Source organism: Botrytis fragariae, assembly GCF_013461495.1.
Source record: "Botrytis fragariae strain BVB16 chromosome Unknown tig00000112, whole genome shotgun sequence".
Classification (NCBI taxonomy): Eukaryota; Fungi; Ascomycota; class Leotiomycetes; order Helotiales; family Sclerotiniaceae; genus Botrytis; species Botrytis fragariae.
The window spans coordinates 900,262-917,388 of NW_023500997.1; the positions used below are offsets into that span (position 1 = coordinate 900,262).

Below are 17,127 nucleotides of genomic sequence, written 5' to 3' on the forward strand. Positions count from 1 at the left end.
TGGGGTTTTAGGGCTCTAGAGCAACGCGTGCAGATCGACAACTGGAATTGCTGGGCTTTGTATGGTTAGATGAATTAGATGGTAATGTAGCAATATGTGATCTAGAGTCTTATTTATTCAGATACACGATTGGAGGCTCTTTGACATTGAGGAGAGAGGGGGGAGAGAGGTAGGGAAAGGAGGATCATCGGGGGTTTCTTTTTACATCTACACTACCATTGTTAGATATAAGTGCTCAAAGGAATTCATACAAAACGCACCCCGGAAATGCTAGTTTGTGTATGACTAGATAGTGCTATTTGATCCATTAATTCATTTTGTTGTGTTGGTGCTCAACAGTTAGTAGGGCTCTTTGATGGGTTGCCTGGCGGGAGGGGAAAGGAGCGCGTTTATCCCTCCCCACAGTGAACGAAGGGGGAGAATGAAAGAGAGACTGGTAAATGAAGAAGGGAAGGAATTGATGATTACTTCTTCTTTGGACAAGGTAGGTGATGGAACAATGCGTGCTGTGTCACATAGCGGAATCTGGCGATCTATATGGTAGAAGGATTGTTTACAATGTAATAGCTTTGTTATTTAACTAGCGTACCGGGAATAGTTGCTCACTAAAAAGCCACGCTAATTTAGTCAAAATTATTTGGAATCTTTTGGACCATCAGAATTAGAAAGATGTAGATGCGCACAAGAAACCCATCATCTAAAAATTATAAAAAATTGTCAATCTCTTCGTGACATCTAGATTGTCCCATATCACGCTAAACAATATGAAGCCGTATCAATTTTCCAACAAGTCCCTCCCTGTCTAATTTCCTCTCAGATTACTAGCTCAGAATAAAACTTTCTAGCATTGACCATCATCAACTTAATAGCCCATCTAGCCCTAATTCCATGACATCACCCCTTCACTAGCGTGTTGAACATAACTTATCTAATGTCTATCTAGAGGAACTAATTATTGAAATAGAGTAAAATACGCGACTGTATAAACAAACACTAACTCTTATTCGCACATTCGTGGCATTTCGTATGTGCAATCTTCCACAAAAGAACAACGTTGATTATCAAAAACAAAAGAGCTTCATACAACACAACACAACATCAAATAAACCTCAACGTCAAACACCAACATCTATTGACGTTCAACATAAGTTCCCCACCCCCAGAACCACAGCCACAACCAGAAGACTATCGCACTCTGATCAGATCCCCAGATCGCGTTCACCGCTGGTTGCAAGGTACCGGCGAGTTCAACAATCAACCTATTTCACCATCCAACAATGTGCCAAATAGTCAACCTTCTGGAAATCAATATGTCCTGGACGACGGAGTAAATTTAAGAAGCCCTTCACTTGGTTTTCGTCCACAAACTTCACCATATAATGTGCTTGCTGCTGCATTCAACCAAGAAAATAGGCAGACTAGTGCAGGTTTCACTGGTAAGATGATACGTTCATGGTGTAAACACAATGCATGCTAATCAATAAAGCAGGAAATAACCAACAACCAAACCAAGAGACTTCGAATGGCTCACCAAGTCAAGTATTAGCTAGCTATCACAACTTTCTTAGTAAACTTCAAGAGCGTAACGAGTATCGTATCCGCGTCATCTGCGAGTACTCACCGTTTCCGAACTCGGGGATAATGCACACCAAGTTACTCATAATGCACACCAAGTTACTCATAATGCACACCAAGGTATACGTAACGGACACAATCGTGTAGAAGATCCATACAGCTCGACCGCAGTTCAACGTAGTAAGATGGATACCTCTCCTACATCTTCAGAGCTTTCTAATAATGATACAAAAGTCAATAAATATGCAGCCAACATGATGTTTATCAATAACTTTACCTCCCAACCTCGTTACGACGGCTTACAACCGCCTGGTGAGAGAGCTCATCAAACGGATTTAACTACAGTTATGATGAATACCATAAGTGACCATTTCTCCCAACCGCATTACAACGGTTTACAACCCCCGGGCCAGAGAGCCCATCAAACGGATATGACTACAGGTATGATGCATCCCATGAATAACTATCAAGGAGGTACCAATAGTCAAGTTTCGGAGAACAACCCAGTTCCTACACACCATACCAATCACGAAAATGGCATTTTCCGGAATATTCCCCAGTACCAGGAGGTCCAACGCAACGGCCATGTGCAATACAATAATACTATGTCTCTGACACAACAAGCCGTCCCAAGCTCCGGAGACCGCATGTCAACCAATCATCTTCCTTCGACGACTCCTCAACACGTCATCCTAGATCGTTTCGAAGATTCGCCATACAATAATCACCCTGACCCATATGATGAGGAAACGTCTGATGATGATGATGATGATGATGATGAAGATGTATCTCATAGCTCTCTCACTACACCTTCCAACTGGGCGGCACATCAACTTGCAGTCCAAAATACGCAAAGCCCTGTACCTGATACACCTTCTGGTTATGTTAGTGATCAGGGGGCTCCAGGGCCAGTAGGTACAGGCGTAAATGTCCCTAATGTTCCAGGTGCTATGTCATCAAGCCAGAATATAGACAGCAACGAACAAAGCTTAGATGTCCCTAATGTTTCCTATGATGAGCCATCAAATCAGCATATCAGCGCCAACGAACAAGGCTTACATGTCCCTGATGTTCCAGACAACATGCCGCCAAACCAGCATATAGTCCACAGCGAACAAGACTTAGATGTCGCTAATATTCTAGGCAATATGCTACCAAACCAGCAGATACACAGCAACGAACAAGACTTAGATGTCCCTAATATTCCAGACAACATGCAATCAAACCAGCATGAAGTCCGCAATGATCAAGGCGATATGCCTGCTTCAGGTGGCGATGAGATGGATACTACAGAGGATCAAATCCTGTCTGGTAAGCTGAGTACTATTACACCACTGGCGCAGTTTTTTGACTTAATTCCAGATGCTGCTCAACCATTGAACGCAATCCATTCTGGCCCTTCATTGCCACAAGACACCAGGTCGAGACAAACACCCCAGCTTGATAGCAACCCGACGCCTATCTCGAGTGTCGAAAAAACAGGAGCAGCCCTCGACTCCGGAGAAGTCGATACTCGATCCGCTATAGTTTTCTCACCAACTATACCAGGTACATTGGCATCCAACGTCCATCAACCACAGATGGAAGCTCCTCAGGCTTCCAATCCGCTCAGTAAGTTCTAATTTCCTTTTAGATGATAGAATTGAAGGTTTCTAACTTTCTCAGGACATCCCGCTAGAAATGAGAAATCTGATACTCGAAAGGATCCCTCGCGGGATGCAAACCGAGTAAATAAATCTATTCGTCGTAGAAAGCCAGCGAAGTCGCAAAAATTACTGTCTGCAATCGCCAACAGCGCTTCCCAATTATTAGAGGAGTCGGCATCTCAAGCTGTTGAAGCGCAAAATGATCCAGAGAACTCGACCTCTCAAGCTGTTGAAGCAGAGGATGAATCAGATACCAGTGTTGAATCAGTAGAATAAAAGTATGTATCATTTCACATTTCTCCGGTAACTATGAGGGAGATACACACAAATCAATATCTCTCTGTCTTGATCTACATGATGTCCTCGCCATCTTGGAGTTACTTCAATTGGCTTTACCATAAACCCCGATTGGCTAGATACTCTGACAATAAGCTCCGCTGACTGACATTTCGCACAAAACTAGGAACCTTAACCTATCAATGAAGAAGAGAGGCATTTCTCGTGGTATACAATTGAGGGTCACCTCGATAAAACAACGGAGTTAAGCGAAGTTGAGTTTGCTCGGGAGAATTTGTAATAAGAGAGAAAGAATGTGCAAGGCAAGGCAAGGCAAGGACTTCGTTATGGTTAAGAGGGTTGTATCAGACCTGCCCAGTTTTCATGTGCCCGGTTTTCACGAGCCGCTGCCAGTCTCAAAGTAAGTGAACGTAGCAGACATGGCAATTGAAGGAAGAAGTAATCGAGAAGATCACTTTGTCTTTGGGTTTCCATAGTTCAGTTTACGACTAGACCATTAAAAGTCTTCTATTTTATAAATGCGTGCAAACTCTTGTGTTCACGCCGATAATGATGTGCAAATAATCTTTTGAAGCTCTGAAACCATTCCGCTAGACCGGACTCCAATACACACTACTATAGGTAGTTTTTACACTATGAATTCTTCCACAGAAGACTGCGTATCGAAATTCCTAATTTAGAAGCTGGCGGAAACTTATGAAATGACAGAAATCTTGCACTTACAAGCCCAAACTTCACACAGACTTGAAGATAGACCCTACAGCCAATGATCTCAGCAGTCGTCTTCACAAACCCCTGCATAGCCAATAACCGATAACCAAAATAGAAACGAAATTAGAATACAGTTAATTCACAAAATTCAATATTCACCCTGAGCTCTGTTAATTCATCATCATGTGATACCCCGCGTAAACAAAGTCTCTTGAGAAGTCCCCGCAGCACAAATAAATTCTAATATACAATCGAAAACATAAAAGAAATCCCATTTAAACTCTTCATACAACATAAAAACAACTTGACAAGCAAGATGGACGGATTCAACCCCCCTTCATGGCCACCTGATAATCAGAACTTAACAACGCCTGGTGCGGAAACGGCTGATTATGAGTTTGGTAGACCAATGGAACTTGGTAAGTTAACAAACTTATAGAGTGACAATATACAGAACGTGCTAACATAATAGATAATTATCAACAACAAAGTGCGCCATCTTATTACCTTCCAAATCAACTTCCGATGAGTTTGACGGCAGAAGAATATAATCAACTTCAAACCGGCAATACAGCACCGTCTAACTTCCAGGTCGATCAGTCTCAATTTTTGACCACACCCTGGAGCAACCATCCGCCGCATCTTAGTGATGCCTTTGACTTTGGACATGACCATACAGGTATGCAAGGTGGCTACAAGGAGTATACAGGTGATAGTTTCTTCAGTAAATAAATGGAAATTAAACCCAATGCCTCAATAGAGTACTAACAATGGCGCAGATGGCTACACATCTCCAACTTTTGCATCACCAACTTCTCTACGGGCCAACCCACCACTTAGTACAGGCTCGCCTCAACTTGCCTTTAATAACCAAGGAGGAAGTTCATTCTATCTCGACACTAGAATGGCACCAAGTCAACCAGCCGTTTTCAACCCATCACTCAATGCGAATTTGAATCAACTTACCTTTAATAACCAAGAAGGAAATTCATACTATCCTAACACTAGAATGGCACCAAGTCAACCAGCCAATTTCAACCCACCACTCAATGCAGATTCGAATCAACTTGCCTTCACTAACCAAGGGAGAAATTCATATCATCCTGACTCTAGAATAGTACCAAGTCAACCAACCAATTTCAACCCACTATTTAATACATTTCCAACTCAACTTACCTTGAATAACCAAGCAAGAAGTTCATCATATCTTGATCCTACAATGGCACGAAGTCAATCAGCTATTTTCAGCCCACCGCTGCAGATACCTTCCACTATTAATGGCCAGTTGGGTACTATGGGAAATACAGCACCCTTGAACCCCCCGTTTGATCAATATGGGTTTCCTACAGTATCCAGCCCTGATTATCTGCCGCATGATAGTGGTGTCTTCGGTTTTGGTTCTGAACAAGCAGATGTGCAAGATGATCCAGGTTCGAATGGAAACGTAGGGGTGTATTTTGGCGGTAAATAACTGCGCTCTACTCCCGACGTCCCAATAGAGTACTGACGAGACCGCAGATGACTTCAACTTTGCAACACACTCTATGCTCAATGTATGCGAGCCCTGTGTTTCCGATCAAAGATTCTACCAGTCTGGCAATACAGGCAGCTTCGAAGATAATCACCACTCGAATCAAATTGCTACGAAACAAGCAGGGGAGCGTGTCGAAGGACTTCCTGCATATCAAAACGAATTCTTTGGAATCGGTTCTCATGCCAATGCGCTTTTGACTCAAGGATCTGACGAGGATTCACAAAGTCGCGACTTACTTGATAAGTATGGCACTTTCAAGTTTTTCTCGACTCTCCCTCTCAAACTTCAAAAAATGATCTGGAAAGCTTTGTTTCCTGCTGGTCGAGCAGCATTTATAGATTATGCCATTTACCCACATCAAATAAAACTCGACGAGCGACGTACTGGGCTACCAATCACGTTGGCGATTTGCAAGATCAGCCGTCAAGTAACGATGGAGCACTACACTATAGTTGATCGACATCACCACGGTAGTAGGGCTATATATATGAAGCCATTCTGCTTTAACCCAGAAGTAGATACACTGTGTATCACTTATAACTTCATAAAACCATATGGCTCAAAAAAAGTTCATAAGGTCTGGTATGACGAAGTTGATAAAGCACTTAAAAAGAAAGGTGCCTTGAAAGATGTCGGTCTAAAAGGTGTTAGATTTTTAGACGTGCGAGACGTTGTCACAAGCTTGCCAGTTGACACGTCGAATATTTCATGGTTTCTCCCGCGTGTGTATAGGAACAGCTTTTTGAGTAGATTTAAAAACCTTGACAGGCTGGTCTTCACAGGTGCCTGTGCCATAGACGACTGGCTTTCAATGCCTAGACTCGTGACTCTCGATTCGCTAGGAGAGTGCGAGCTCTTCTGGGAGGAACTTGCCAAGTATCTTGAGAATCAAAAGAAATCACACAAGGGTAGATTAATCGCCAAGGAGAAAATTATTGTAAGAGAATACGAAGCTCCACAAGGTATATCTGCACTGGAACGTTTGCAAACAATGGATTGGCTATTTTGAGAATATTTTCAATGTAAGATAGCTGCTAGTGTACCAAGTATCACTAATTGATGCCTGGGCTTGGAGGAAAGGACTGGATATTCAAAAAGAAATAATGTAAAGATACTATCTCTCATCCATAACTTGTGGTGCAAACTCGTGGCTACTTTCCACAGAATTAATACACATAAGTACCACCTCGAAGCATCGAAGTCTGATGTAAGTTGCACGATGATCATGATGCTGAGATCTATCAATTCCCAGATCAAGCAGACTTTCCCAGGGACAAGCTCGTAGAGCGTATTAACTATACTCAGAAAAATCTTTATATATATACAGAGGTGAAGAGAGTCCACACATCTTCCTTCGACTTCATCTTAGATACCCAGTGAGTTTCGCCAGCTTTGTTCTGAAGACAAGAGTCGGAAACCTGGAGAATACACCGCAACAGCGTAAAGCTTCTGGGTAAGTCTACCTTGGTGTTAAATCAGGATCTCTGATGAGAAAAAGATACTTCTGACAGGCAGTCTAAGGATTCAATGCCCTGTGTCTTGACAACCTTGAGAAAACACCTCTTGGTAGCAGTAGTGACGGTGACGGTGACGGTGACCACAGGGTGTCCAATGGTCCGGACTTTTTGGATACCCTGCCTAAATAGTCTCTTGCGATCTGACACGCTATCAACACACAACCACTTCCGCAACCCACCTTCCACCATTAAACTCCAAACATTTAGGAACTCCGACAAAGATATCTGAGAATGCGCTGGCAAATCCTCACATCTTCTTTCCCACAGTATACACTGCAAGTGCGCGTGAAACAAACCAAGTGCACAACATAACCCTCGACGTGGAAGAAAAGTGAAGCGCGGTTCTCAAATTCTAATCGAAAAAATACTCTTCTTCTTTCCCCTCTCAGCTTTCACTCCACTGATTGCCTCTCCAAAGTAAGAGTCGCTAATCAGAACACTTATATTCCAAATTCTTCGTCGGTATTTGCTTCGGTGTTTCTTGTAAGGCCAAGTGGCTGTGGACAACACCGCATCTTCGATAATATCCATGGTGTTTATTTCAAAGTGTCGAAAGAGTTGGTGTGGTAAGTTGTCTTCTATAAGTATAAGTACGAGTACTTAGCAATCACTGCTTCAAAAAGTGGCTCTATTTATGAGACAAAGCAGTCCTTCAAACAAAGCATCAAATAATCCATCTCCAAGTCAAGAGACATCAAAAACCAATCTGCAGACATGATGTATTGACACTTCATGAATTCGATACCACAAAAACAACTTTTGTATCTCAAAGATCCGTTCCTGTAAATCTTGGTCTATGTTTCTACATGTGTAAATTTGATGGAAGAGAGAATGTTGATAAATAGACAAGAGATGTTGTATCGGCATTAACAAAATCCGACTCCCGAAGTTCACCCTTTGCAAGGTGAGGTTGATTGAGTCACCTGGGCACATCATGATTATGGGAGCAGGTCACGTTCTTTCATTGTATGTATCAAACTTTCCGGTCAGTATACATAGGTACTTTCCTTCACATCTTTCAACCTCTTCACGTCCCCTATCTTCAGAGGTCTTCATAGGTAATAATCACGACTGCACTGTTTCTCTTTATTTTCATCAATAACACGCTCAGATTCAAATCAAATCCAACAGTAAACTCGCCGCAATAGAGCAGCTGACTACCTAGTATATCAATCTAGTCACAACTTACAGGGTAGCCCATCTAAATGCGACAGCACATCTCAAATATTGAAACCCTCCAAACTTGCTTCAAAATATCAGGTAAAACCTGCAGTTTACGGAAGTCCCGAGCCACTCTCGCCTCAATCCTGTTTTCCTTGCCTTTCCACACCATTGCTATTCTGCCTTCTCCCTCAGGGCCCATGCCCCTCTATCTTTTCTCGTTTCCCCTCCTCTCCCTCCCCTGCTCAACCTCAACTCAAAGTGACAATATAGCTTCCATATACAGAACTACTCATTCATCTCAGACAAATCACTTTTATCCAACCGAATAGACTGCCTAGTATCTAGCAAAGAACACGGACTAGCAGCCTCTATATTTGCAAATTATCCAAGAAGAGAAACAGTCTTCAGGCGTAGCAAGAAACGTCAAACGAGGATGAAAGACAACAAAGGTAAGACAGAAGACGGAAGACTAGGAAAATACCTATGGGGTGCGAAAAGAACGAGAGGGCGGGTTAACTTTGGATAATGGACATCAAAGTGGAACTCCCACTTGAATCTGGACTTAAGCTCTAGGCCACACCTCATCCAAATTCCTGTGCAGTATAGAATTTCATAACGATATCCATTTTGTTCTTTAGATCAAATGCCAATTCTACCGGGTATCTACCACTATCTGAATTTCAAATCTTCGCGCTCGCATTGGTATACCATATCCATGTACTCCAAAGTCATGCAAGATGGATTCTTTTCGCCTGCTGAATGTCATATCTCATGTTTCATGATTTGTTTCGACTCCCCGTCTTTCTTTTTGTGTTCCGTTTCCGTACAACCCACCCATTTTCCTTGTGTCATCTCTCTCCTATGCGGACATGTATCCGGTTCTGTAGCTATCCATCTACCTTTAAGGATCGGCTCCGTCCTTCACAGCATACAAGCCCTCATAGTATATGATGTTCCACTTGCGGTTCCCTTCCACTAGCTTTTATAACTCCATCCGCATTTTGTGCCGGCATAGCTATTGGCGTTCCCTCTGTCTTTGAAGTCAAAGCTACCAACTCCCTCAACATCAATTCCCTCGTATCTCTCGCCAAATCTTCGACGTCTGCAGAAGTAAGGTTTTTCGTCTCGATTGGTTCCAAAACTACAATTTTTCCAAGTTAGCTTCGTCTTTACAACCTCGAATAAAACTTAGAAAGCATACCTTTAACCGGTATCCTCCCCGATCTGAAGTGCCAGCTCTGGACGTGCAAAACATTACTGTAACAAGCGACCACGACCGGTATAATCGGCACACCCGCTTGAACGGCCAAATGAAAAGCTCCTTTCTTGAAAGGCAACAAAGTTGGATCCTTCGCATAACTTCTCGTTCCCTCCGGAAACATATAAACGTTTTGTTTTTCCTCCCTAATCTCCTTTGCTGCTCCCGCCATAGCTTGTCGCGCATCTTTCGCATTGCCCCGATCAATAAATACCGTTCCACTCAAACTCATAAACCAGCCGAGGAATGGCACATTCTTCAAACTCTTCTTCGCGGTAACAGAACAGTATCGAGGGAATACACAGCCCAACATGAGTACATCGAGTTCGGTTTGATGATTTCCTATCAAGACTGCGGGACGTGTTGAACCGAGATAATTGTTCGGATCTTCGACGACAAATGTTACGCCGGTAGTCAACCACATCGTCCATTTAAATGCGCGAGCGACTGCCCATTGCGATATGCGATAGTTTCCTACGAGACGTAGGAGAATAGATATAAAGACTCCATAACAAGCGCAAAGGACGAGGGAAATATAACCGGCGAGGAGACGAGCGAAGAAACCCGCGAGGGGAACAAGAGGAGAAAGCATGTAGAGAGATAGAGTGAGGACGGTATAGATTATCGAGAGATTTGTAGCGTAAGAAAGAAGAGCGAACATCTTGAGGGTTATGTACCTAGATAGGTAGATGTAAAATATGACTGAGAGCTCGACTTGTTTATGCTAATCTTGCACAAATTAATAAACCCTTTCAATGATTGGATGATTAATTAATCGAATGTTCAAATGACCCTCTCAAGGAGGGAAGTAGAGTGACATAAGATAATCAGCCAATATAATTTTTTGTAGAAGCGGTTCAAGAGATTGAGGAGGAGGGGAAAGAACGACGAGTGAAGCTTAAATCTTGAGATCCTTGAGCGCATAAGAAATGGTTGAGGATTAATTTTCATTGGTTTACAGAATTGAATTTTGATTGGTTGAAATTATAATTAAGGTTGCTCGGGTGACTTCACTAATTACCCACTAGATAGTTCTTTGGGGTAAATTTACAAGGATATTCTTCGGCAATCGGTTGAGTTTATCGTCTTCTTGGCATTAATTGTGCCCTTTCGTTCCGAGAATATATAGCGAAATCAGGTGAAGAATATATTTTCCATCCCTCTATTTATATCTTCCCGATTAAAGCATTCTTTCGCCGTCAATGCTTGATATGGCAAATACACAATGTCTGAAGATCACCGTTGGAGTTTTAGCTCTTCAAGGTGCTTTCAATGAACATATTCAATGTCTCCGTTCCGCCAGTGAAATTCTCGCCACTACATCAAAATCACCAAAAGGAGACTTTTCTATTGAATACAAGTTCATAGAAGTACGAAATGAAGCCGAACTTAATTCATGTGATGCACTCATCATCCCTGGTGGTGAAAGTACTGCGATTTCACTTGTTGCTCAAAGATCAGGTCTTCTTGAGCCTCTGAGAGCTTATGTGAAGTGAGTCATCCACATGACTTTTCCCCCTTCATCCAGTATTCATTCTAATAACTCCATAGATATCATCGCTATCCTACTTGGGGAACTTGTGCAGGTCTTATCCTACTTGCCGAGTCTGCAAACCGTACCAAAGCCGGTGGCCAGGAATTGATTGGTGGTCTCGATGTCCGAGTGAATCGTAACCATTTTGGTCGACAAGTAGAATCTTTCTCGGCCAATCTAGATCTACCATTCCTTTCGTCTTTAGGTCCAACTTCATCAGATCCAGATCCTACTTCCACTCCTCTTTCTTCTCAAGGGAAAGAAGAAAAGCCTGCACCTTTCTCCGCAATATTTATCCGAGCCCCTATCGTGGAGAAACTCCTTCCCCACGTTCCCGGAGCCCAAATCTCAGAATCCACATTAGACTCCACAGTCATCGCACCTTCTCTACCAATCGACTCAAAATCTATCCCAAACCCTGATACTATTCTCTCCGCTCCTGTGGAAGTTCTCGCCACGCTTCCTGGTCGCACGACCCATTCTAACCCAGAAATTCAAGAATCACTCAATAGCGAAGCAGGAGACATAGTAGCTGTCCGTCAAGCAAATGTTTTTGGAACATCTTTCCATCCAGAACTAACAGGTGATGCGAGGATTCATGCATGGTGGTTGGAACAGGTTGTCGAGGATGTTGTCAAGAGAAGAGAACTGCAAACTTCATCATGATGATCAATTTTCACGAGTTGACAATCCAATATACCCTTAGAGACGATCTTACGCAATAAAGATAGATTCAAAATGTACACTTTCACTTACTCATGGGGGCAAGCCCCCAAACCCCCTTTGCTCGCTGCGCTCGAAGCACTATGGAAATTTACAGGAAAGTATTCAACTCTGAAGATACAAGATGGTCTGCGGAACATCACGAAAGATCGTGATCTGAGGAATCATGAAAATTATTATAAATTCCATTCTTCTCCCTCTTCTCTATGTACAAAAAATCTTTCCTCAATCCCTATCAAATCCCTACTTCTTCACTATCTCCTTATAAATTCTCCCCTTCCTTTCCTTCTTCCTCACGCTCGCCGAAATCGAATACACGTCTCTAAACTCCAACTTCTCCAACTCAAGCATCCTCTCCAGACCCTCAAAAAATTCCTTGAAAGAACACGACGTGCCATCTTTCTCAAAAGTATAATTTCCCAGATCTATATATTTCAACGTGCCTTTATGTCTGAACAGAAATGTAAAAAGATCTATCTTTTCCATACAGAACCAAGGAAGTCGCAGCATCTCGAGATTCGGAAAGGTACCTTCGAGAAATGCTTCATTCCACATCTGTCTCAAGTTTTTCGAGTTCGTTTTGGGAATACATCCTTCTTCTTCGTCAATCGTCGATAATTGCCAATTTAAATCTAGATGTCTGAGATTCTTCATCGAAGACACAACTTTACACATGGTGTCTATGGCTAATATATTCCACTAGGCGATAAGACTTGTAGCCCGGTGATGAAAACATGAAGGCTCAGGATTGAAAGATAAACGCGCATTGGGAGCGCAGCATGAAAGACCCAATGAAAGTGATTCGAGATGGGAGAAAGCTTCAATGAATCGAGCCGAGACGTCAGTGCCACTTGCCCTCTCTGAATCCCAAGCCATGAACATGTAGATAGGAAGCGACTCGATTCTTAAGCGTGTGAGGGAAAGAGAGCCAGATAAGGACATGCGAGTGAGTATGCCGAGAACCCCCTGAAATTTGATTGGAGGTAGAGAAGCCCATTGTTCCCGTGTGTAGATCTCCATATCCATTTCTGGATCATCCAGTAATTCTTCATGGCGTTGATACAAACACGGAGAAAAGGCATTCTCAATATTCGAAATAGGTATCGATGACAAATTGTTCAGAGGCAGCAAGAGTCTTGCAAACGCATCTCATCGACAATATCGTAAATATCTATCCGAAGCTACCAACAACTGATCCCGCAACCACCGTGTCTTCTCATCCTTCGACATCTTTGCGAGCAAAACCGACGGCGTATTCCGCAGAATATCCAAACCCAATCTACGACTATCGACAATCCCAAGACCGATATTTAAGTGATAGATTGGGGGCATGGCAATGGTTTGTGCTACCTCCTCAAGTCTTTGCATACCATTTTTGAAAGGTGATGTGGAGAATCCTCGCTGTGCAAATAGAACTTCTAGGATCAAGAGTGCCCAGCTACGGCTTACTAATCTGGCGCTGGGGAGAGTGGCCGGGCTAATATATTTTATGATTAAGCGGAATACTTCGGCCGGGAAAGTATTCTTGTCGAGAGGGGGGTGAGGTGGATGTGGATTCGGACATTTTGATGCTTTTGAAGATTGATAGGAGTTAAATGTTTGAGAGATATGAAAGTCTGAGATGGTGTAAATATTCAACACGATGAGAAAGTAGCTAATGTGTAAAGAATGTGGTTCATTCGAGTGCAAATGATTCTTATATATTAAAGACATTCAACCGTAGAAAAATTCTCCACATGATATTCTCAGCACATCACCTAGCGTACCCGTCATCGAAAACAAGCACATAATTTCCGTACTGTAAAAGCCAACACATCTAGCCCATCAGCAATTCATACCTCACCATTCCTTTATAGTATCGACTAAAATCTATCACGCACTATTTTAATCCGCAACGAAGAAAAATAACATGATATCCTATTGGTAGAGGCCTATGCAGTCCTAATAGAACTAGACATGACAAGACTGGAATCTAGTGACGCACGTCATGTCAAAGTCTTGGAGAAGCCCCACATGGTGACAGATCTTGCGAGAATATAGTACGAGCTATACTTGTACTACTAGATATTTTTGGGGGAGTGGGTTGACCATACAGAAGGCCGGATTTTGTTTTGACAATGAAACTTAGGGGTAGGCGATTGAGATTTTTCTTGGTGTATGGGATGATCTGTTTGGGTTTCTATGTAGTCTGGGGAGAATTGGACTAGGTGGAATTGAAGGAGGTGGTGGTAGGATCTGGACTTGAGATAGTGAGAGCTACTAAAAGAGATCGGCTGAAATGTGAGAGAAAGTTAAAGCATAAAAGAGGACAAGTAAAAGGCCGGTTCTACTGACCCATCCCCGCATGGTTTTGGAAAGGAGAGAACGATCCGACACTCATCAAACTTTCACACCGTCACTTACTTGGAGAACTCATCAATCAAATTTTGCTCGAATGAAAATGCTATGGCAATCAGAAGATCAAAGAATAATTAAACTTTTTTATTATACATCTACGTCCTGCCAATCCAACTCTCTAATGTCCCTTTTCGACTTCGACTTTAGCTTATCCCATCCATCTCTTCTAACCCATCCTTTCCACTCATCCAATCTTCTCCAATGCGGATAATCTACATTTATCATTGGCCATGACCATTTCCCCAAAACGAACATTTCGAATAATTTTGCATCTGGTAATTTATCTCCAGAAGACTTTGCGACCTGCCACTCCTGATCATATATCCGTTGATCGCCGGCACTGACTAACAGTTGGAATCTCTCCAGCTTCAAGCTATCGCGCAGTTTGTAAAGAATAGATTTGACAGAGACGCAACCCCTAGGTCTCTCTTGAGGAACGAGGAAGAAATCGTGTCCTAGGGATACAGATTTCAAGGTTGCTTTGTGACGGAAAATGAATGAGAAGAATGGCGTATCGAAAGATCTTACCTTGGAAACACAAAAGTGCTCGAGGCGTGGGAATGTATTGGAATAGAATTCACCCTGGTTTGTTAATTCCATTGAATCATTCGGAAATCGAGAGGACATGTTCAAGGTAATATCTAAAGATCGAAGGGATTGCATGGATCCCATAAACATACTCATAGATTTAGCGATTACTCTGGTGTGCTCGTGAGTTGTTGCATTGTTGCTAACAGGATTGATACCAATTCGGAGATTCTCAACTTTCGATGTCATATCTTGCATATCATGGAGGAAGTTAGTGTGGATTTCATAGGATGGTCCAGGTTGGTCGTCATCGTCATGGAAGCTTTGACTGGCGAAAAGATCGATGGGAAAAGTATCTAATACTAGATTTCGAACAGGATTCTGCAGTAATCGTATTGCGAGTAGTATACTGAGATGTCTGATACTGGATCTTGTAGGAAATGTGGTATCGTAAGAGTCATAAAGTGCGTCTGGCTCACGATTCCATCTTCGCATGAGTCGCATCCATGCTAATGTGAAATTGACCTCCGAAGGCGAAAATGGACATTCATTCGCGGTGGCTGTAACGGATTTAACCGAGGGTAATTTTGACAGGGAGTGAGACAGCATGACCGGATCGCAATGTTTCATTCTGTTCTGAACAGTCTGTTCCAATAAGGTGTTGACCTTCCTTTCACAAGTCAACATACTCTCGATTTTGGTATATCCATTGACAGTCTGAACTTCATGGTCGAATTCTAACATATCCAAATCTCCAACATATATTTTTACATGCTTTATAACTCTTGCTAGCCATGGGGAGCCAGCAACGGATCGTAATCGAGTCATATCGTCAAGATGTGGTCGAATGGAAAACACGCCATGTTCGATATGGTTCTCAGTACGGACATTGAAAAGACCGGTGACAGATACACCACCCCAAGCTCTTGATGTAAGACGGAGGTTAATGACATCTTTTGCAGCAAGTAAATCGACAATGCGACACTTTAATTCAGTGGGTAAGTTGGAGAAAAAGCTCGAGTCCTCGGAAGGCAGCATATCGGTATGTGGATTCCCTAAAGCTGACATTATGAATTACCTTGATGATGAAGAGGAATGAAAGATATTGGCAAGGAAACTTGGTGGTTATTAAGCAAATAACATTTTATGCAACACTGCTGTACATGAATGATTTGCTGATGAGCTGCCGTATATATGTGATTGAGCCATTGAACTAGACCTTGTCTAGATGCCAACAGAGTATTAAACACACCGGCCTGAATGGCCGTTGGGGTCAAACTTTCAGCACAATGGACACCCAGATGATCGCCATAAGCGCCTACCAGTGCAGTTACTAATGGTCCGCGTTCTATCTTGATTTATTCGGGCTCCTGTCCACGATGTCCCGATGATGAGCTTATGGTAAATCTTTGAGGGAACTCAAAAGCCATTCCCATTCAAAGACCACATATCATATATGCTATATCCAAGGGAGAACGAACATTCGTGAGATTCACCACCTAAACCTCAACCTCAACCGGAAAATCTATTTTTCCGAGTCAATTCAACAACACCAACACCATGGACCATTTCTATTTTATTTCGAAAACTCTGCATCGCTAACTTCACATATTTCTTGATCATCCATAACGATAGATTTTACGAGGGAAGAAAAGCATTGGGTGGCATACTGGATTTTGATGATTTGTGTTAGTGTGGTTACACCTCGAGTCATAACCTTAAGCATATTGGCATTTTCCTGTATAATTTGGATTAGTTTGTTGTACAGCCAAATATATCGAGATCCACATAAGACTTTTGGTTACGTATCAAGATTTAATTCATTAGGTCTTCTAGTTGATAGCTATCATCACTGTATAAAGCGAGGTCTTCCACACAATGCCGGATTCCCATATCCCGAGTAACCTTGCAGTCCAGCGATTTCACAGCCAACAACTTGCAGCTACCCCACCCTCTCCTTCCCTACAGATATGCATCAGGTTTCGGAGCAAAAAACAGTATCTCAAGTTTGCTCTCAAATCAATCCTGAGAGATCATTTGATTGTCTCTCCTGAGTGGAGACATCGAGTAATGACGTAGATTTGCGAGCCTAAGCGGTCATATTTTCAAACCTCAGAGTGAAAGATGACTGGGCTGAGAGAATTTTGTGTTCAACGTTGTTTTTTACATCGGGAAATTCAGCTTGGTAATCAACTCCTCATCGGTAACGTCGAAAGGTCTTTGAATCAAGCAAGTAAAGTGTC

General features: G+C 42.5%; 7 protein-coding genes across 7 annotated transcripts; 3 read left to right on the top strand and 4 right to left on the bottom strand.

Annotated features, from left to right (window-relative positions):
* Positions 1 to 1,026: 1,026 nt before the first annotated feature.
* Positions 1,027 to 3,497, top strand: Bfra_007844ca (uncharacterized protein; the record flags this gene model as incomplete). Its single annotated transcript, XM_037338212.1, has 5 exons — positions 1,027 to 1,148; positions 1,204 to 1,436; positions 1,490 to 1,582; positions 1,696 to 3,186; positions 3,241 to 3,497. 5 exons carry the CDS (start codon positions 1,027 to 1,029, stop codon positions 3,495 to 3,497), a joined length of 2,196 nt encoding a protein of 731 aa, XP_037190275.1.
* A 1,048-nt stretch (positions 3,498 to 4,545) lies between these two features.
* Positions 4,546 to 6,772, top strand: Bfra_007845 (uncharacterized protein; the record flags this gene model as incomplete). The annotated part of the gene is made up of 4 exons (XM_037338213.1): positions 4,546 to 4,648; positions 4,702 to 4,953; positions 5,009 to 5,692; positions 5,748 to 6,772. 4 exons carry the CDS (start codon positions 4,546 to 4,548, stop codon positions 6,770 to 6,772), a joined length of 2,064 nt encoding a protein of 687 aa, XP_037190276.1.
* A 2,610-nt stretch (positions 6,773 to 9,382) lies between these two features.
* On the bottom strand, positions 9,383 to 10,363 carry Bfra_007846 (putative p protein; the record flags this gene model as incomplete). The annotated part of the gene is made up of 2 exons (XM_037338214.1): positions 9,383 to 9,585; positions 9,646 to 10,363. 2 exons carry the CDS (start codon positions 10,361 to 10,363, stop codon positions 9,383 to 9,385), a joined length of 921 nt encoding a protein of 306 aa, XP_037190277.1.
* A 550-nt stretch (positions 10,364 to 10,913) lies between these two features.
* Positions 10,914 to 11,902, top strand: Bfra_007847 (putative pyridoxine protein; the record flags this gene model as incomplete). The annotated part of the gene is made up of 2 exons (XM_037338215.1): positions 10,914 to 11,194; positions 11,254 to 11,902. The coding sequence occupies 2 exons, from the start codon at positions 10,914 to 10,916 to the stop codon at positions 11,900 to 11,902; spliced, it is 930 nt and encodes a 309-aa protein (XP_037190278.1).
* A 300-nt stretch (positions 11,903 to 12,202) lies between these two features.
* Positions 12,203 to 12,985, bottom strand: Bfra_007848 (uncharacterized protein; the record flags this gene model as incomplete). Its single annotated transcript, XM_037338216.1, has 2 exons — positions 12,203 to 12,639; positions 12,673 to 12,985. The coding sequence occupies 2 exons, from the start codon at positions 12,983 to 12,985 to the stop codon at positions 12,203 to 12,205; spliced, it is 750 nt and encodes a 249-aa protein (XP_037190279.1).
* Positions 12,986 to 13,108: 123 nt separating this feature from the next.
* Bfra_007849 (uncharacterized protein) lies at positions 13,109 to 13,805 on the bottom strand (the record flags this gene model as incomplete). The annotated part of the gene is made up of 2 exons (XM_037338217.1): positions 13,109 to 13,613; positions 13,798 to 13,805. 2 exons carry the CDS (start codon positions 13,803 to 13,805, stop codon positions 13,109 to 13,111), a joined length of 513 nt encoding a protein of 170 aa, XP_037190280.1.
* Positions 13,806 to 14,443: 638 nt separating this feature from the next.
* On the bottom strand, positions 14,444 to 15,952 carry Bfra_007850 (uncharacterized protein; the record flags this gene model as incomplete). Its single annotated transcript, XM_037338218.1, has 1 exon — positions 14,444 to 15,952. One exon carries the CDS (start codon positions 15,950 to 15,952, stop codon positions 14,444 to 14,446), a length of 1,509 nt encoding a protein of 502 aa, XP_037190281.1.
* Positions 15,953 to 17,127: the final 1,175 nt, after the last annotated feature.